Genomic DNA, 21,736 nt, shown 5'->3' with positions numbered 1-21,736 from the left:
GGGGGGGGGACAAAGTGGGGTGGAGTATGAAAAGGAGCAAGTGTCTCGTCTGCTGTCAAAAGGGCTACTGTAGCATGCAAATATGAGATGCTACATAAGTGTGCAGACTGTGTGTGTGTGTGTGTATGTTTGGGCATCGTGTGTATGAATAATTTGGGCGCAGCTGCACGTGTTTGCTATGTTCCCGTGGCGAGAGGAAGAAGCACAGAGATGGAGAGCCATAGATGTCCTGTCTAGACTGAAATGAAAACCTTACTGACTTCTCTATTTGAATGTCAGATGTTCTGCATAAACAATCTGAAATGATAGTCTTCTGCTTTTGTAATCTGTAAACTGGCAGTGATAGGAGTGTGAAGTTCAAGAGTTTTTACTCCTTCACACTCATCACACTCCATCCCTACATTTATATGTTTGTGAATGTGTCAGTAGAGCTGCCTACTGTGCCGATATAAAGGGACGTGATGTGTGTGTTTGTGACCAGCTGGCCCATAATCACCTTCACGGCGTTAAGTAGCTTAATCACTGCTGGCGTTTGTGTCTCTGGGTTTGTTTTGGGTTATTGTGTGTGAATGGAGGGAGGTGTCAGCAGGGCAAGGCTTTAAAAAGGCTGGAATGAGTAACCGATTAAATGTGGTTATAATTTACATTTCAGTTGCAGCACTGTGGAGTTTTATCACCTCATATTTAGAAACAGCTTTCCTCCCGGTGTCGGCTGTACTTTGTTGTTACTGCTAATTGGCGAATGTTAGCTTGCTAACGCAGCAGGGTTAACATCATATCTGCTGATGTTCAGGTTGAATCAGCAAAACTTTATTTAAAATAGAAGCACAGAGAGGAAGAGGTGCCTAGAAACACTGAGAGGCCTCGCACGATAAAAGCTGGTGATATTATTCAGCGCAGCCAGGAGAGTGCTGTCGTGTAGAAAGATAGAACATGACTCCATCCTCGAATAAATCATTTTAATTTAAAGGATCTGAGCCCTCTACTATTGTGACAAACTAGCACTTGTTATGATATATAATATTTATGTTGATGTGTTAGCAATAGTTTATTTTACAGAGGAGTAATATTAGAATTTATATGTGGGGGTGGGACAGCTGGGGCCCTCCACAACAGTCCCAGTTTTTCATTGGCCTCTTGGGAAATTCAGTTGCCCATTATTGTGTTAGACAAAAAAAATGTCACTTTAGCTGTCAAATGCTGCATTTATCAGTTTCCTGGTTTTCTGGGTAGCAGTGTACTGTTTGTTAGTACTTGTTTGTTGAAAACAGCTGGGTGGCTATTGAAAATTTTGCTTTATTAATCCTACTGCAGTCTTTGTTTTCCTTTAAAAGTGAAAATCCACTTAAATTTCATTTTGGGAACACTGTTATGGACTCTTTCTGATTACTGAATACTACAGTGCTTATTTTATTGGCTTTCCTGAAAAGACTTTCAGACAATGACTGTCACGGTCTGGCTGGGGCAGACCGTATGTGTTGCAGAGGAGGACTCAAACGCAGACCAAAACGTAGTGTGGATAAACAAAACAAGCCATTTATTGAGGCTAGCAATGAGGGTAAAAATAATCGGGCATCGGTGAAAACTAAACAATAACCTAAACTGGGTGAACTAATAACAAAACATGAAAAACCTTAACCATAGTGAACTGACATGGGTACCTGGGGATGAGACATGGATGAGCAGACGACCTGACAACGAATGACTGAAGGCACACGGACTAAATAGACACAGGAGGATAATCAGGAAAGTGGCAACACCTGGGGAAACAGCTGGCACACATGAACATAATGACGTCACAGTGGGAGAGTAAAACTGAACACAGAAACGCCAGACCTCTTCACAATAAAACAGGAAACAGAGTGAGACATAGACATGACAACCTGAACTTGACAACATAAGCCACAGACATGAAATACATGAAAAGCAGGGGAGACTTAACATGGTGGAAACACGAGGGGAAAATAACTAGAAACACCTAGGCATGAAAACGATGAACTTAGGAAACCTGAAGGCTACATAAACTAAACACAAAACGCTGGGTCAGCAGACCCAGGATCATGACAAATGACAGTTCAAATGCTGCAGGTAGAATTTTAACAAAAGCCAGGAAGAGACAGCTTATAACTCAAATTCTCAGTGCCCTCCATTTTCAGCATTTTCCAGTAAAATATAGAATTGTATTCAAAGTATTTCTAATTTAAAAAAAACAAAACATTAAATGAGTTCTAATATACTATTTAAGATGTTTAATGAATACAAACCTGGTAGGTCTCTGAGGTCTCTAAGATCCGATCACCTAGCGGTGCACATATCTGAATCTAAACAGGGTGATTAGACATTTAGCTGTTATACTGCCTACCCTCAGAGGTTCGCTATTCTCCAACCTTTGCTAGTTTTAAAAAGAAGATAAAAAAATAGTGTTCATATTGCCAGGCTTGTGTTTTTAAATCATTCCATATTTAGCGGCGAGTCGAACAAAATTCCATCACGTATACGTGAGATGTTAGCCAAACACAAACAGAGGAGGTAACGTAATTGCAGGGGAATGATGAAATAAATGTTAAATGTAGGGGAAAAAAAGTATTTTTTAAAAACATATAGATGTTAATAATCGCTGTTCAGAGTGGTCTACCGGCTAAAGCACATACAGATGTATACATATACATGCTATGCTAGTTAAACTAATATTTTTCTTCTTATCATTATTATTTTTTCTCTTTTTTTTCCTCTTTCATTTCAGTTTTTTGTATCTCGTGAAGCACCTTGAATTAATGTAGTGTTTGAAAGGTGCTCTATAAATAAACTTGCCTTGTCTTTTTTTAACACCTTAGGAGAACTAGCTTGGGAGAATCACTTTGTTGCTGCATCATATCAAACTAACAATCTTCATTTTAAGGTGAAAGTGTTTTTTTTTTAATAACCTGATACTACAAAGGAATGAACGAAGACTTGAGCCACTGGCTAAGTTCACATGCCTACAGACAGACAGCCATGGTGACAGTGGCTGCATTAGCACTCATGCTAAATGCTGTCTGACAGAGAGGGAGTCTGGCCTGGTGGTAATGCTAACCTGCCCTCCAGGGAGGCAGACAGACAAGCAGAGTCATGGCAGCAGTCTGCAGCTCGGCAGCGTATGTTGTGGGCTCTGTATTAGAGAAAAACATTGAACAAAGGGATCTTTGTGTGTGTGTTTTCCTGGTGACCTTTATTGAAATAATTCTACCTCTGCATTTCATTCTTAGTATTTTGCATGTGTGTGTGAGAAATTGTCACACATTCGCTTCATAGCTGACATATGAACTGTAAAACATTTCAACAAAAATATTTCACATACAGTGTCACACTTAAGCACATAGATGAAAACTTCATATGTATTCATCTAAACAATGATGCCGACCCTGGATATGTAAGAGAAAGATATAAATAAGCAAACTTTTGGCTCTTTTTTCCTTTTTGTTGCTGCTTTGCTTTTAATTTTCGATCCTCTTGTCAACTCACTGCTTCCTCTGTCAGTCCCACTGGCACAGTGAACTGGATAGCGTGTGATGTGTCGTTTGAAAATTTCCAAAAACATTATAGGTTTCCCCATGGCACACCGTAGTGATGGCATGGTGCTTTACAGCATCCATTAAAAAGCATCCACTCTTATTCTCTGTTTCAGATGTTGAAATGAAATAGACTCGGGGAGCATGGCACCTCTCTGACCTTGACAAGACTGTCTGTCATGAAAATGTATGAAAGGAAGCTAATTTGATTCTTTCTCGTGCCTCCACCCCCCCATGAAGCGGCAGACAGAACAAATGAGAGGGGGTAGGAAGGGGAAATGAGGATGGGGGTGAGGAAGTGGGGTGGGGATTGACCCAGAATTAGCTCAGATGATGCGTACTGATGTGCCCCTGTAACAATGAGATGCTCATCTGAAACTGAATGACGAGTGCTTGTCTTTGACAGCAGTGGTGGTGGGGGATTATGCCTCTGGCACAGTGATGGTCAATACCAGGCTAATAAATAACATTTGCACCGGTTTTACTAAAAGTAATCTATTGTTATGCTGTCAGTAGTAGTATTATATACTCTTCATATACTGGTGGGCAGGAATGCTCTGATGGAAAAAAAATGCAGCCTGTGATAGCTTAGTTTTTAAAGCCTAGGCCAAAGTCTTTCACAGCCAATGCTTCACGCGTGCTCTGCCCAGCTTCCCACTAAGCTCTGCCCTACTTTACCTGATAATATCAGCTCTAAAAATGGGATATTTGAGCCTCCTAAGTGTCTCAAATATCTTACTGTGAATTTCTGGTTCCAGCTCTAATTTTGTCTTTGATATCTTGGCTCTGTTATTGCGGGGCGTGAATATTTATTCATTCATTCAGCTTCAAGGACAACTTCCGATGACAGTCTGTGTCTCTGGAAAATAAAATCCTGATGGAGATGGGTAAAGATAACAGAGTTGACAGAGTATTTCTTCAAGAGTCGACCTAGCTCTTTCCAGACAATGTAGGACAAGCCCGTCCTTGAAGTCTGGCTTGGTTAAGGAAACGCTCGTGCTAACATGGATGAGCCAGTGCACTCATTCCTGCTGTAGCATGCGACCCTGCATGCTAAGGCACCCAGTCAAACCAATGTGCACAGAGTACGTGAATTCTCCTCTGTCTTATCGCCCGTTACCAATTGGCAGCGGCGCCTCGGGCTACAGGGTCGCCAGTCTGTGAGGTTAGTTTGATAGATAAGGTTAACCCGAACGAGGCTGTGAGCTGTGGTATTTTGTGTCTGGGTGTAACTAAACTGCTCGTGCAATAAAAGATGAATGTTTAAATGGCCAAGTATCATCGATCGATTAGGTGGCTTATTTACAGTGTGGTTGCTGCTCTCTGTGGCTACAATCTTTGCATTTGTGTTTCCATAGTGACGCTGTTTCACCACTTTGTGAGTTTACATAGTTGATTGAATTGTTATGAATGTAACTGTAAATGCTTGTTTCACTCTGAGTAAATCTATAAAATACAGCTGACATACTGTCCTATCACACATGTATATGCCAATATGAACACTTATTGTTTTGGGTAAATCACATAGTAGAACTGCTTTGACTCTCAGCCTCTCAGAAGACGGTGATCCAGAGTCAGCACTGATATGAATCTTAAGGTATCTGCTGATCCTCAGAGTATTAATCAGGTTACTAGTGGTGGCCTGTGAAATCTGAATCCTTTCTAGAATTTATTGGGAGGGTTTTTGTGTAAGCCAGGAATGCCTTAATGAAATTGAAGAAGAAATATTTTGTTTTTGCAGTCATTACTCTGGGCTTGTGAGGACATAGTCGTTTGTATCCACCAGTATGGCGGGACAGATGCCTATATCTTCCAGTCTGCATTGTACCACCTGGGCAAGCCAGCTGTCCACGCACAGCACCAGTCTCTTGTGACCACTGGCCCGTTTCCCCTGCTTGTGCTTGTTCACATACAGTGTGCATTCTCCTCTGTGCTTTCCCATCCGTTCAGTCTGCTTTCCTTTATATTTACTTTGTGTCTCCCTCTGCCAGTTTGTCCAACTGGTCCTTATTAGTGCTTTCTCCTCTGGTGCTCCCACCTGAGCCAGCTACTTATATTCATAACCCTGCTGTGTTTGTCTTCCTTCGTTATTTTTTCCCCCTCTCGTTGCCATAAATCAGAGACCAGGGTCAAGGCTGGAAAAATGCAATTTCTTGCCCCTCATTTGCTTTTGTTTGGTGCCAGCTTAATTCATTCATAACTCGTATAAACATATGTTGCCAGGGACAGTGCACAGTCAGGTGTCCATTGCTTATTTTCTGCCATTCCCTCAGAGAGTGTTGGACCTGCATATGAAATGTGTGTCTCTGTGTGTGTTTGGATAGCGGCTTGTTAGCCTGCTGTGATGTTGGGCTCATGTGGAGGATCGGAGACCGAAGTGAGAGACAGATTTTGCAGGAAATGGCCTGCTTCCATATCCTGTCATAGCAGTGGGTGTGTTGTTATTACTCTCGTCTACAGACACTCAACTGATTAGTCAAAGAGAGCAAAGCACAGGCATTATGGGAAGGGTGTCTTGAATAGACTGTGAGGGATTGAGCAGCAGACAGATGCAGGGAGAGAGACAGTTGACGCTTTTATGCGAGGAATCACTGCAAACAGCTGATCCAAAAAAATCGATGGGAGCACTGATTAAATGGGCAACAGGATAGAAATGCTTACTGTAGCTCAATAATGTTTAAGCGAGCCTCTGCTTGCTTGTGTCTTTTCTGTAAGACAAGAGGTCGGCATTCAGACTTTTTGACTGAAGAGACGTTGTAATTAAAGCTTTAATATCCCAGAAGCTGTTCATTAGTGTTCGCGATCAATTCACATTAAGTAGCATCAAGTAGAAAGTGGAAATCCTGATCTTTGCAGCGATCCATTCTATGTACTTATGTTACTGGTGATGACATTCATTTGGTCGTAGGGCTGGGCCATATCATACCGGTCACGGTAATACCGGTATAATGTTGGGCAACGATAGGAAAATGAAATATCGCGTTAGAAATATGGGTAAAACGCGCATGCGCAGTGCCTTTGTTTTCATACGCACATGGAGGAAAAATGAGAAGAGTGAAAGTGGATCGTTGAATGAAACAGATGAACCAGGATTGGTTTGTAAAAATGCTGCAACTTCAGTGGTGTGGAACTGGTTTAGCTTTCGTCCGTCAGATACACAACAAAGCACTATTTTTGGTAGAGCATGCTAGCGGGCCGTCGTTATTACCGTGTTGTTTGGAAAATACGGCACACTTAAAATCAATCCTTTGATTTTTCTGAAAATCGACAGTGCCCCTTATAATCCCGTGTGCCTTATGTATGAATTCTGGTTGTATTTACTGACCTCGAAATGATTTTATGTCGTACACCGCACTCAAAAATCTGTCAAATGTTTCAGTACGACTTTGCTAAGCTACGAACCCGCACTGCTTGATGGATTGTCGGAGTATTACGGCCATATTAGGCAGGCGCCTCGCGGAGTGATACGTACTGTGCTTCAACATAATATTACCGTATTGTGTGTGTATAACCTCTTTTTAAGTTTTGTGGATATTATACATGGTTATCCTGAGGATATGTCGGCCAGTTTCCACTGGAAATGCCTTTTGGTTAAACTGTCAGCAAGGAATTTGCATTTGCACTGTTACATTTTTATATGACTTTAATTCACTTAAAAAAGCTGCTTGTTTAAGTGAAAATACGTTTATTTATTTATTTTTTTGCACGAATAAAGTTGAGGAGTTTTAAAGTATTTTGTCTAGTGTCAATTATATCGTCAGTTATATCGTTATCGCAAATTTTCAAATGTATATTGTGATAAATATTTTTGGTCATTTCGCCCTGCTCTACTTGGTCGTACTTTAAACTTTTGGAATGTGTATACCGGAATAATAATACTATATCTATTGGTTTCTCCACCAAACACTAAGTCATGTTTTCTTACGTCACACATTGACATGCAAATTAATTTATAACTTTAAGATGAGCTTTTTCTGGATTTTTGGTTGATTTTCTGTCTTAAATAACTGAAAATTGGAGACTGCTCATTTCTTTGTAAGTAAACAAATGTACAGATTGAGCAGGATCAAATAATTATTTCCCCGAACTGTAAACGATGGATGTAACCACCACGGTTGTTGATGTCCTGTTTTCACAAATTGTTTCTGAAGCCTCGACTTTGTAGCAGTGGATCCTGTTGTGGATCTAACTGACAGATTGAGGACATGGCAAACTCAGATTGTAGCAATTTGTCAATCCCAAGACAGACCCACCCTAAATCATACAATGCTTTATATTTTCTATTCTACCTGAAGGAACCTAATTTTCTTTTTAAAAAAACAACAACAACATGTTGTAACAGGTAAGACTTAAAGTTAGAGATTGACACAGGGTCATTTTGTCATAGTGGTGACAGCGGGACATCGTTTTACAACCAAAGGACTCCCCTTCTGTTGGCTATTAGAAGTGTCTTGCAATTAGGACACTGAATTTAGCCATGAATATATGTGACATATTTTTAAATCTAGTAATAAACTGTCTAAAAACCAGCCTTATGTGACTGCTACTGGATCTCTGAGACCCCCATCGATCAACTGATGTGGAAACAAATGGCCTTCCATTGTCATCCTTTCTGTTTTGTTACATTTGTTTTTTCATTTTGACCTTAGCAGCCAGTGGTCTGCTTCCACTCCATCCATTACTGCACCTCAGGGCCTCTCTCGTTTCATCCCACAGTCACTGATATGCCCAGAGCTCCTTAACCCAAAATAGGCCAAAGCAATTTCCTGAGTTCTCAGGGCTTTTCATGTCAAACATGCGACAGTCTTCATGAATCGCCACTTTATCCTCCCTCTCTTGTTCTTCTCATTTTCCCTCTCTCATTCTTCCCTTTTTCCTTTCTGTTTGTTTGAGTCTTAGAAAATAAAAGAGGTTGAGAGGGCGGGGGCGAGATAAATGGTTCAAAGGCTGTGAGACGGCTCCACATCAACAGCTTTTCAGTCGTCAGGTGAACAGCCCGACAAAGGCTCCCGTCACATATTGCCGGGACGCCTTCGGCTTGCAGTGACACGCACGCGCCTTTTCATTACAGAATAAAAACAGGAGGAAACGTCATCGCTGTTCACCTACCTGTCACAAACCCGCACCACACACACCAGACACTTAATCCAGAAGGATGCGTTAACACTTTTATGCATTGGGGATTACACGGTTAAAATATTTAGGACACTTGTTCTTTATATGCACTTTTTATGGCTGTTACTTTACTCATACCTGAAAACACTGATATGTCCGTTTCTGCAGTGTGGCTATACACTCTAACACATGGCTGTGTCAGCTGGGTTAATCCTAATCTGAACTCTGACAATGACGAAGCTCTAATCGGAGTTACGCTACGAGCAAACAGAGCGGAACCAGATGGAGACACAGCGCTCCTTATGTAATCTGTGTGGGGCTGGTTAATCTCTTTCAGGAAGGTTAGGACTGTTCTGCTCTGTAAATAATGTTACCAAAACACAAAGGCTTTTTCAGGATTGATTTCTTTTAAAAACTTTACCAGGTTGGGAACTCAACCCCCACATACTCTGTATGATTAGGTGAAACAGAAGTTAAGTAAGAGGAACTTTGAGGATTCGTCATCAGTAAAATATGACAATACCTGTTGATTCTTTGGTATTTCATGTGATGTCATCATCTCCCGCATGTGAAAATAGGAAGTGTACGGTGCTTTGTTTCATCGCTGTAGCTCGTCAGTAGCACCTGAGTGACTGGAAAAGCATGCAATATTCATTATCATTACGCAACACGAGGTCGAATAATGAAATGACAGGTGTCGTCGCTTTATGCTACTCACAAAAAGGCAAAAATAGAAATGAATGAATAAGTAATGAAGTCACAATAAACAAATAAATAACAGGCTGTGCTGGGCATTAGCTTCTGTTTTCCCGGTTCACCTCACCAATGTCACCGATTCTCTGCTGATGGGTGTGCTCGCATTTATATAGCTTTTTTTAGACTGCAAGTCACATTTTGAGGATACATTTGTACCGAGCTTTATCTACCTCATGTCCAATTTAAAAGTCACCAATTAACCTACCATGTGTGTCCTTGTGTGGAAGCCAGAGTGCTCTCTAGAAGAAGCACACGGGCACAGGAAGAACATGCAAACTCCTCACAGAAAAGGCCCAGCCAGGATATCCCCTATCAGTTGCACATCCCATGCCCCTATCTGTGGCTCCTCTTAACAAGAGCCTGACACAGGGATTCGGCCTCCTCTGGTTTCCATAAGAAGTATAGTCATTTCTTTGTTTTGTTGAGCTAACTAAGCTAATCAAGTTTCTTTGCATGCCCAGCTGGGCACACGGTGCAGTATGCTAATCCATGTGGAGGGCTTGGAGAGTTTGGCAGCAGCTGAAGAAACAGTTTCATGTTCATTTCAAAATCAATTTGATGGACCTCTTTACAAATGGGTGTGCTCGCGTATTATTTTATGGCAAAGTGCTCTTAGGGTTTACGAGAAATCCAGGCTGTGGTGTGTTGTGCGCGTGTGTTTGTGTGGAGACAACACCCAGCTCGCTGACAGCGTGGTGGGGCTGCGGTGCAGTGAAACCAGCAGGGATGCATCCTGAAGCTGCTGCCTACCACCAACAGGCACAGACAGGCTTGGAATTAAATGGAAACACTTCTGAGCACATTCAGTGTTATTTAGGAAAATAATTGAGGATAGCTTTGATGTCATTGTGTAATTGAATGAAAAAATGAGCTGCAACACATCTTCTTTAAGGTTTTAGCGGATATTTTCTCGAATAACTGTCCCAGACTCTCAAAATTCATTGCAGAAACATAGCAAGCTGTTAAACCTTTACTTAAAGAACTATAGAAATACTACTGAAAAGCATGACCCAGATTGTAAACGAGTCGATTTGCAACAAATCCTGCACACAACTACTTCGTAGTCTCAAACTCAGGTCATGCACAGTGAAGGAGAAACAGATGGAGAAACTTTATTGACCAAATGCAGGTTAGCATTAAGAGAGAACACCGTATTTTTTCAGCAATCAACCTGCCTGCCTCATATTCTTTACACCAATAATTCATTGTTAGACAACATTATAAACAGACAGGCTCACTGTTCAGGTGGCTGTAGCCATCATTCATTCAAATGAAATGAGTTGTGTGAAAGAAACAGGGTAGGAGAGTAAAAATGATGACAGGCTTTACATTTGTCTGTCTGCTGGCTGGTTATTAATGAGGGAAATGACAACAGAGGGATATTAAGCTGCGCCATCTCCCACTCTTTCAGCCACTGTGGGTGGAGAAAAGAGCAGGGAGCATGGCCTCAGTGTGAGGCTAGATTTGTTTTTTAAGTTACAGCTATGAATTTATTCCATTTTCTGCTGCTTATCTGGGTCGGGAGGCAGCTGTCTGAGCCGGTATGCCAAGACTTTCCTCTCCTCAGCCACTTCCTCCAGCTCTGGGAAGACACAGAGGCAGCTGAGAGATGTAACCTCTCCAGTGTGTCTTAGGTTTGTCTCGGGTCCTTCTCTAAGTTGGGCATGCTCGAAACACCTAGTAGGCATCCTGCCCAAACCACCACTCCTTTTGGAGTAAGCTCATTTCCTTCACATGTATCTGCAATCTCAGTCTTTCCATCTCTTTTGCGCCTTTATTTATTTCAGATACTTATTTGTTTTGTCTTCATGGAGACATGTTTGACATTTTAATGTCCTTCTCCTTGTTTTTCTTTTTAAATAACATCATCTGTAGCTCACAGTGTACATTACTCCATCTTACTGCTAGCCTTTTTCTCAGTTGCCCTGCAGGCCTGAGCTGTGTGCGAGAAACCAGCTGTCTTAATCGATCAGATTCTTTAAATTGCCAGCTTGATTGACTTCATCTGATATAATAATAGCGGCGGTTAATTGTCCGGAGAGTTCACAGCAATCACACGGGTGTTTTGTCTTCATGCCTCCTTGATGTGGTTTCCATACAGGCATAGAGATGCATAATCCTTTCAAGCTGTTGTTGCCAGTTTACCATCCTTTTTTTTAGTCCTGCTTTGGACTCCTCAAACATTCGAGGGAACCGTTTGTCGTTCTAACTGGTAATACTCCTCTTTGTTGTGCAGGTAGAGCATATATCTGAACCTTTTCACTCAGTGGTAATGCAGTGGTTTGCATTGTCGCCTTGAATCTGCTTGGCTTTCTGTATCTTCTCCCTGTCCCTGTGTGAGCTCTCTGGGGGTATTTTACTTACTCCCACAGTCCAAAGACATGCTTGTTAGGTTAATTAGTGAATCTTAATGGGTTTTAAGTGTCTATAATTGCCTGTCTCTGTGTGTAGGCTCTGTGATGTACTCTGTACTGTTCCTCTTGGGTTAGGCTCCGACCCCCTTGTGACTCTGAAGTGGATGTGCAGTTAAGTGGATGTGTTGTGCGACTGGAAACTCTGCTGTGTAAAATGACTAAACTGCAAACGTAAAAGTGTGAGGCGTGACCGATCATTCTGCTGACCTGTGGAAAATACACAGTTGCTTATCTGTGGGTGTTACATATAGGTGCAGATGTGCAGCATGAATGCATTTGGCTTTGCTAAATCTGACACACACACACAATACAATGAGTTTACAACATTTTTTCAGTGCATGTGTGCGATCATTAGTGTCTGTCATGTAAGGGAGGAAAGTTAAAAAACAAATAAAGTTGCCATCCTCATCAGTCATCAGACTTAATGAGCTGTTCACAGGTCAGTTTCTCATCTATGTGAGCAACATGATTTTGCAGGGCTCTTCAAATATCACTCTCACTTTATTTAACCTGTTTCTAAAAAAAACACCAACCCCTGGGCATCAGGGTCCACCTCACCTGTTGTTCTCTACTTGTTGACACAACCTTTCTTGGACGGCAAAATGACCTTTGAGCCATCTGCCAACACCTAGTGAATGTACTGCGGGTGGGAGGAGGGGGTGTCTTGTGTGTTTGCATTTCAAACATTTGTTACCGCCACACAGGAGAGGGGCATGATTGGTAGAAAGAAAGAAAGCCAGAGGAAGAGGAAGCGAGCGAGTTAGTACAAGTCCACACGGGTGATTAATCTCCCCGGCTATCAGGAGAAAAAAGGAAATGGAAAAAGGCCTTTTTCACTGCTTCTGCCATTCAGTGATTAGTCCAGTTAGTCTGCTGCTTTCTTTGGCAGTGAACTCAGGGAGGGCTCGAAACAGGCCGAGGTGCGAGGATGGGCAAGAGCACAGAAACAACACCGCTGTTCATTTGCCGATCAGGAAGTTTAATCTCTCGTATAACAGATGGGGCGATGATGGCGAGGAGCTCTTGGTTATGTAGTTTTTGATAAGAGCATGTTCTCTGGAAAAATGGACAGTTTTCATGAAGAGCAGCTTTCCCGATTGGCTCTGTGCCGAAAACAAGAGACAACGGCGCTCTGAAACACTCGAGTGAATGCGATTAACTCTGCCTCTTTATGTGTGTGCGGTGCCTTTGCTGGAGTGTTTACATTAGGGAAATGAGCCCTTTGGCTATCACATCACCAGTTTGTTCTTGAAGGTTGACTGAACCCACACACACACACAGACACACACAGACAGACAATACCGCACAAAAAAGCTGCTATTGGCGTGCTGATCTTACTGGTCCTCCCTCCTTGTTGGCAGCAGACTTGGCACTCGCTCCGGGCATTTTCCTACAATTGGGGAGCAGGTTAACAGTCGACTTTGAGGTGACGATTACTGGACGATTGGGCACGATGTGGTATTAGCCTTTGCCATTTGCGATTAACTAGAATGCCATCCCGTTTTGAAGTGGGCACACAAACATATGCTCACACATGCAGACGTAGCACATTAGGAGTCTGGCAGTTTGTGCAGTTCCCAAGGAAACTGTGCCCTCCTAAACTGTGCCAGCTGAGCGAGAGGAAGAAAAAAACAAAGTCACGCTATGACTTGTGTGTCTGTGTGTGCGAGTGCGTGCGTACATATTGAGAGCCTAATAAAAAACTTTCTTAATATTGCCAAGAGATTCAGCATAATAAAAATTTTCCAGTTTTTCTTTAGAAATTATAACTTTATTGAAATATTGTGTAGTACAACTACATTTGCAATCCCACAGGGGCTGATGTGCTCTATCGCTACATTATCTACATTTAAGTACATTTATCACAGTGCACTTCTGTAACAGGAAATGTGAATATAATTAAACAAAGACAGCTGGTGTTTGCAGCATATTAAATCTTCATTTATAGTGCAACGATAACATCACACTCAAAGCCTCTTAATCATTTCATTTCAAAAATGCTGTATCAACTTGTGATCTAAGCCTAACAACTAGTTTGAACTAATACTAAAAAGTGTCACTTGGAAAGAAAAGCGTCTGGACGATGACCTGGATGACTGAGAACCTTCACAGACACTAAGAAGTGTCACAACTTGAGCGATGCATGCGGCAGTTCTCGCTGTGATTTAATGTTTCACTTTTGATGGAATAGGACGCTTCACATTCAGCTGTTGCTGAGTGTAGCTGCTGCTGCTGACAGACACGTAGCTGACGGAGTTGTCACTGTGTGTTGTTTTAAAAGCATTTTAAGACATGATAGCAAAAGTAATGAAATGCTGTGCTGTGCAAAAGTCTCGAGCCACTCCCGATTTCTTTATACCTTGTCAGAAACATGGGAAATGGGTGTAGCAATTTATTTAAACATGTGCAAACATATATGGGAAGTACATATGAGGCAAAATGTGTTGCACAGTTCTGCATGGAGGATCAAAATCTGATGGTATTTACTGGTACTTTTAATTTAATCAATTTTGACAAGATTTCCAACACTGGCTGAAATGCAACCCAGCCCATGACAGCGCCTCCACCGTGTTTACAATGATAATGATTTGAACTAGGGCTGCACGATTAATCGTTAGAAAATCGCGATCTCGATTCATACTTACGTGCGATCTCATTTCCAAATGACAACGATTTAAAAACAAAAAACCAAAAAAAAGACGACGACGACGATTGTACCGCATTTTGATCCGGGACGTAATCTGCATGAGAACAAGCACTCACTCTTCCTGCTCAACAAATGACAAGGGCGGAGCCTTATACCACGTGATACAGAAGCTGGCTGCTAAAATTAGCAGGGAAAAAACAACGGAGAGCACGTCAGGGATGACGAGAAAGTGACAGGAGAAAATCCGTCCCGGTCAACCACCCAAACATCAATAACGGGAACCTTATACAGCGCTTCCCTATACCCGTCGAACTCCCGCAGGCACAAAGAAATTACGGAGGCTATCACTTATCACCTGACCAAAGATATGGCTCCCATCAACACTGTGCAAAACGAGGGATTTAGGAAAATGATCAACACCCTAGACAAACGCTACACAGTGCCGTCCCGCAACTATTTTTCTATTGTTGCACTACCTGCTCTATACACGCAGTGTCGAGCAACTGGAGATGTCTGTGAAGGTTCTCAGTCATCCAGGTCATCGTAGTCAAAGGAGCTTGCAAAGAAAAGCGTCTGGACTTCTTTAAGTTGCTTGAAGACGTTTCACCTCTCATCCGAGAAGCTTCTTCAGTTCTAAGGTCAAATGGTGGAGAGTCCCAGATATAAACCTAGTGGGAGTTTCCCCCCACAGAGGGACAAAAGGACCCCCTGATGATCCTCTAATCGCCTGAGCCAAGGTGTGAAACTGGGTGTGGGTCCCAATCAGCCAGAGTTTCGGGTGAGTTCATTGTGAAACCTGGCCCCACCTTATCATGCGAATTCAGCGAGGATCATCAGGGGTCCTTTTGTCCCTCTGTGGGGGGTACTCCACTAGGTTTATATCTGGGACTCTCCACCATTTGACCTTAGAACTGAAGAAGCTTCTCGGATGAGAGGTGAAACGTCTTCAAGCAACTTAAAGAAGTCCAGACGCTTTTCTTTGCAAGCTCCTTTGACAACGGTGGAGACGGAATTTCAAGCAGTACAACATTTTGCGGCAACAACAAAACGTGAGACATTTGTTGTTTTTATGTTTATTTATTGTTTTTATGTTCAGTCTCAACTGTTACGAAGTTGATGTGCAGTTAATAAGTGCAATAAATATTTATACTGGAAAAGAAAATCGTGAGAGAATCGTGATCTCAATTCTAAGCCAAAAAATTGTGATTCTCATTTTATGCAAAATCGTGCAGCCCTAATTTGAACCCAAAGTTTTATTAAATTTAAAGACCCGTTGCCACTGATTTTCAGTGCAGGTCTTGTGTGATTTGGAGTACCTCACCCTTTTCTTCCTTTATCCTTTCATTAAAAATGTCTTCCTGATAGCCAGCCTTCCACTCAGACCACTCTGAAGAGACCTCAGTGAACAGCAGGGAGTTTAAGTGAAGGGCCCGATGCTTCTTTTGAGTCCTTTTCTAAGTCTTTGCTGGATTTTTCCCTGTTTCTTAATAATGTTCATGTAAATAGTGTTTTTTAGGTCTTGCCCAATTTCCTCAAATGTTTTAAGGAAACACTCCACACCATGCAGTGATATGCCAAGTTCATATCTGTCAAACTGTGGCATTTTGTTTATAAATTCAACTAAAGAAAAAGGAAAGAGGTAATTTTAAAAAAAGAAAAAGAACATACAAAGTAATCAGAGGGAGTGAACACAGCTGGGGGAAACAAGGCACAGGTGAACCGAATCTAAATAAACAGACAAGGAGGAAGTAAAATAAAACAGGAAGCAACTAAAGAGAGAAACAACCAACACAGTGTTAGGTGTTTTTAGGCATCGCAGGTTGTTAAGACAGGGCCTTGACAACAAAACACAGAGGAGGCTCAACTAATAACAGAGGAAGTGAACTGAAAAGAGAAGAGCAAATCTAACATAAGTCAGAACTGCGAGAATAAAACAGGTGTTTTGCAGCATTGCAGGATTTTATTTGATTTTTTTAGTCAGTTTATCCTACTGCCAAAAACAAAGTATCACTTCTGGAAAGCTATGAATGTAGTGCTTTTCTCCTTGAAAGTAACAAAAGTTATCTGCCCAGTGAGAATTTGGTCATATTTGAGCAAATTCATCAAACAACCACCGTTTGATTCCTACTCTGTGCAGCAGACCCATTTCAGCTTTGAAACCTACACACAAACACACAAATTGCAGTTTTCAGACCATCTATGTTCTTTTATGTTCTTACATAAGCCAGCATTATGTGCACAAATGAAAAACCATCTCGAGCTGCATCAGCGCGTGTTTTGTCAGTCTAGCACCGATCCATCACAGAGGCAGAAGCATCCCCACGGAGTCTGCCGTACCAACGACGTGCCAACATTTTTTATTTTTGTTTTGCCTGTAAAACTGAATTATGAGAGATGAACGTGTCGTGTTGTCGTTTTGCGGGACTAAATGCATTTCTGAATTTTTAAATCCCACAAATGAAATCTGTGATTCGCTCCTACTGTCACATTTGGGAGGCACTGCTTTTTGATGCGTTCCTTCATAACTTCAAGTGAACCTAAGAAACGTAAATCACGTCGGTTTTCGAAGGCTTTAATTGGAGGAGTGCGATCAGTATTCTAACAGGTCTGCTGCCTCCTTCACGTTGCACTCAGCTTCTCTCTCCAGTCACGCGTCAGTGGAGTTTGCTGTTATCAGCGTTAGATATGGCAGCCGCTTCCACGTTTGCGCGTGCCTCTGTGCGTCCTTGTTGCACGTCCTAATTAGCACTATGGGGTACAATAATTATTGTAATAATAACCGAATTCCCTCAGAGCTTGGGGATAATGAGGTTCTAACTTTGTGTGTCTGCTTGTTTTTGTGTTTGACAGAACTGGGTTTGGTGTTTATGCCATTAAAAACACACACACAAAAAAACTGGGGGAGGGTAAGTAATGAAAGCATGATGCTGCATTCAAATTCACCTTTAAATTCATCTGTGTGTGAGGATGCATACGTGGAGGGCAGGTGGGGTGTGTTCTTTCAGGGACTTTATTTACTCCCTGGGGTATCTGACTCATTTTCCTATTAGTGTGCAAAGATGATAAGCGATAAACGCCTCAATTTGCCGCATCAGGAATCCACAATCTGCTCCTCTGTGTTTTTCCTTACCCCTCAGTCTGATTCAGACGTTTAACCGGCACATTGGATGCTAGTTTTAGCCGTTAAATTTCCTTAAATGAGTGTATATCTGAGTCTGGATGTGTGTGTGTGTTTGGGTGTTTTCCGGTCAATGTTATGGATCCCTTCTTTTGTTTGCACAGCTGGCTTAAATGCTCAGCCAGCTGAGCCTTTAGCTTGTTACCTCAATGTCTCTGTGTGGACTGTTGTTGTTATCTTTCTTTGTGCGCATGGATGTTGTAGTTGTGCGTGCCGGGCGTGTGGAAGTGTTCTCATTTGCGCCTCACAGTGACAACTTTAGGCGTCCAGCTTAAAAAAACAGATGCCTTAAATGATTAAAAGCTAATGAGAATTGTGATAATTCTTTCGTTCTTGGGTTGGGTCTGTCGAATATGTTCACACATGCTCCACGAGACAAAGTCCTGCCAAAGGCATCGAGCGCAAAATGATTATTGAGATCTGACAGCAGGGACAAATCCCGACACGCTCTGCAGAGACGCTCCTACACAGTCGCTCGGTGATAGGTAGAAGTAGAAACTCAGTTATGAATATGTGCTGTAACGATGATGGGGTTAATTAACTTAAATGTCCTTCTTTCTTTTCACTTCTAATATTAAGGCAGTGCACACAGACTGGATGAAATGAATGTAAAGAAGCAAAAAGAAAGTTTTTCTTCTCTTTTCATGACACAGCTGCAGCTCACACGCGCGTTGTGTTGCCGTGAAATCCATCGTGGGGACCGAGTGGGCTCCACTTCATCTTAATAATTGCTTTAAGCAGCGTTCATTGCGAGATCTGCGGTTTTAGATACATTAACCTTCGGGTCAAGGTCACATCCAGTCATAAAAGGAGCTCGCCTGTCTGCAAGCTGTTTTCAGAGTCGCTCTCTTTGTCATAAGGTTATCTAGGCTAACGTGTGCTGCTGTGGACTTCTTCTAATAGCCTTCATTTCTTCCTGGAAGTCTCTCTGCGGGGCCTCGAGGCCTGAAAGATGGCCAGAAAGCTGCCCCTGTGTGCGCAGAAGTGTAACTCTGTGTGTTAGCGGTGGGTGGGGTGCTCGCTTGAGAGCAATGTGTGAAATGAAGATAGTACAGTAAGGTTGTTTTTGAACTGCATGTGTACAACACTTGTTTCCAGAGTCTTAGTGTGTGTGTGTGTGTGTGTGTGGTTTGCGGAGCATCCCGCCGCAGCTGGATGTGGTTGGGGACTTCTCTCGCTTTATACATTATGTGTGTGTCTTTGTTGCCGCATCCCATAGGGAGTCTCTTGTGCAGTCTTGGTGTGTGGGGGTGTTGATTTGCATCCCCTAAAGACTGAGTCGGGTGGGGGGACTTAGCATGTGAAGAGGTGGACCTACTGCTCTGATACTGCTGCCTCATGGCTTTTTCCGCAGCTTAAAGTGATTACCTCCCTACTGTGTCCATATTGTACCTCTGAAAGCACAAGATTAACAGGGCGCCTGGAAAATCATCTGTTTTATGTACTTGCATTATGCAAGAGCAACATTTCTGTGTGGTGTTTTCTCACGATTAATCAGCACTGCAGCACTGCCACGTTCTTAAAGGCTCCATCTTAATTAAACAGCGGTCTCGCTTGTCTGGGTTTCTGCTCTTCTGCCGGCAAGGAAGTGAAAATGTTCCTAAACTTAAATACTCGGCCCTCGAGCTGTCAGCGAGTTTGTAAGATGTTCTGGAGCTGCGGCTGCAGCCTTTCAGGCTCATCTAATCATGGATTATTTTGAAGCTGGGATCTCAGGTAAAAGCAATTAGCTGCAGTGAACTACCTGTCAGGAAGGAAAACCCAGCAGAGTCTTTAGATGAAGGATTAACAGCCACTGTGGTGATGGCTTTAAGAGCTTGTATGATGTGCCAACATCAGTGGTCCTGCTCTTAGAACAGTTCACTTTATGCCCACTTTGTGCGCTCTCATATTCTCACTGTTCTTTGTTTCCAGTGCACCGTGTGGGATCAGAATCTCATGCTTTATCTGCACGATGCATTAAAGCATTAAAATCATTCAGGCTCTGCAACAATCAGCGGCCTGTCTTGCTGAGTTGCCTGACAGCCGTCATTTTCCTTTTTTAAATCAATGTAACAGTTTCATAAATGTACTAACGATTTCTCTCTTTGCCTTTCTGTTGTCGTCTCTCAGGATTCGCCCTCAGATGGCCAAAGAGAAGATAGAAGGCTGCCACGTGTGCACGTTGGTCACACCCGGAGAGCCTCAAGTCCTCCTGGGAAAGGACAAGGCCTTCACCTATGACTTTGTGTTCGACATTGACTCAGAGCAGCCCCACATCTACCAGAACTGCGTGTACAAGCTCATCGAGGGCTGCTTCGAGGGCTACAACGCCACCGTGTTCGCTTACGGTCAGGTATGACACGGGTGCTTGGATTCCGTTAAGGAAATCTGAAATAAACTGAGGTGCACGCAGCCAGGTTGTCTTTATGAGCTTTATTTTCCTTCACAAAGGGGTCAAACAGCAGTGCAGGCAGCATGACAGCAGTCTGGATGCTGTCTGACAAAGAGGGAGACTAGAATATTTATAGAGATGAGTTATCTCTCTGCCACGGCCGCAGAATGCCGTTAGAAGACTGTAATAAAAGATAACTCGTACATCAAGATGTTGTGATGCTTCTGAAATATTACACTGAGACTGAATAAGACTATCGAGTCTTCCATTCAGTAAGACCCGAAGCAGGAGAAGCTCAGAAATGTACAATTACATTAGAGGTGTTTTTTAAATGAATAATTCACAGAGAGTTTGAAGGTCTTTCTTATTTACCTCTTATTCTGTAATTTAGTCACTATTTTATTTAAATATGAAAAAGTAAAATCAAACAAACTATTAGTTTTCCCATTAAGGATTTTATTCAAACATTGGGCCTTTTTAGGGAAACATCGGTCGAACTGCAAAGTAAATGTAGCAGGCAAAATGTGTAAGTAATGAGCGGTAGGTTTCAAAGTCAGACACCATGGTAGTCGCCGATTTTCTCTGCATCCTCCTTTACCTTGACGTAGCGCCACCTTGCCCAGTTTGCTATCCCTGCTCCAGGTTCTTTGGTTTGCATAACCAAAGATGTTCGTCCGACCTCAGGGCGAGATCCTCTTCTGAGAAGCAGCTGAACGATACTGAGGACTGCTCCAACAGCCGGCAACCTGGCCTCATGTCACTCAGGGAAAACCTGAGGGAAGGGCCAGGGTAGTGTCGGAGCTTTCAAAATAAGAGCGAGGCAACTGAATCCTAGTGAACTGATCACGGATGCACAAAAAAAGAAATAAATCATCACTTAATGGCTTTTATATACCTGACCAACCTGTAAAATAAAGTGTACATGTGGGCAAGACAGACATAAGCTTTACATTTGTCCTTTTTTGATGTGTTACATGAAATATTATTTTGTTTTGTGAGATTCCAAACTAAGGATGAGGCTGGCCACCTTTATGTGTCTGTGCGTCTAGTACTTACAAAAAGACGTGTTGCAGTTCATGCGTGGGCTCTGTTACCCTTCACATATAATTAAAGTCCTGGACAGACATGACTTGCATGAATTAAAGGGTCTTTCAAGTCATTCGGCGTTACATATGTTTCATATCAAATATAAGTGAGCGAGAGCAGCAACGCTTGGTGAATTGTTGTAGCTGACATAATAGATAAAAGAACAACAAAGCAGAAACGTGCACATGTCTGTACACACACCCGTGCAGCGAGCATAGCCATGCACATTGACTCACGGTTTACTGATTTTAATTAACTACAGTGAATGTGTGTGAAACCTTGTTTCTGTAGATAAACAAGGAATGTGATAAATCACTGGTGAATCATTTTACAGACGGGCTCAGGGAAGACGTACACCATGGGGACGGGTTTCGATGTAAGCCTGAGCCCACAGGAGCAGGGCATAATCCCGCGGGCTGTTCATCAGCTGTTTGAGGGAATCCAGGCCAGGAGGATGCGCGCCCAGGAGGCCGGCACCCAGCCACCGGACTTTAAAGTCAGCGCCCAGTTCCTGGAGGTACGCAGCGCTCACATTGTTACTCTATTTGACACTCATACAATGCTGTATTGATATTCCTAAGTGCGCGTGTGCGTTTTTGTGTATGCTGGTCCATATTA

General features: G+C 42.4%; 1 protein-coding gene across 7 annotated transcripts in view; it reads left to right on the top strand.

Annotated features, from left to right (window-relative positions):
• Positions 1–21,736, top strand: part of kif21b (kinesin family member 21B) — a 67,832-nt gene that overhangs the window by 5,564 nt on the left and 40,532 nt on the right. For all 7 annotated transcript variants that reach the window (XM_005918517.3, XM_005918518.3, XM_005918521.3 and 4 more), the window contains exons 2-3: positions 19,771–19,993; positions 21,453–21,635. In XM_005918517.3, coding sequence (XP_005918579.1) covers positions 19,771–19,993; positions 21,453–21,635 — 406 coding nt within the window. The remainder of the gene's footprint in view (positions 1–19,770; positions 19,994–21,452; positions 21,636–21,736) is intronic.

This window comes from Haplochromis burtoni, unplaced genomic scaffold (genome assembly GCF_018398535.1).
Source record: "Haplochromis burtoni strain Fernald_Lab_line unplaced genomic scaffold, NCSU_Asbu1 Contig_32, whole genome shotgun sequence".
NCBI lineage: Eukaryota > Metazoa > Chordata > Actinopteri > Cichliformes > Cichlidae > Haplochromis > Haplochromis burtoni.
This window is presented reverse-complemented; position numbering and strand designations above follow the sequence as displayed.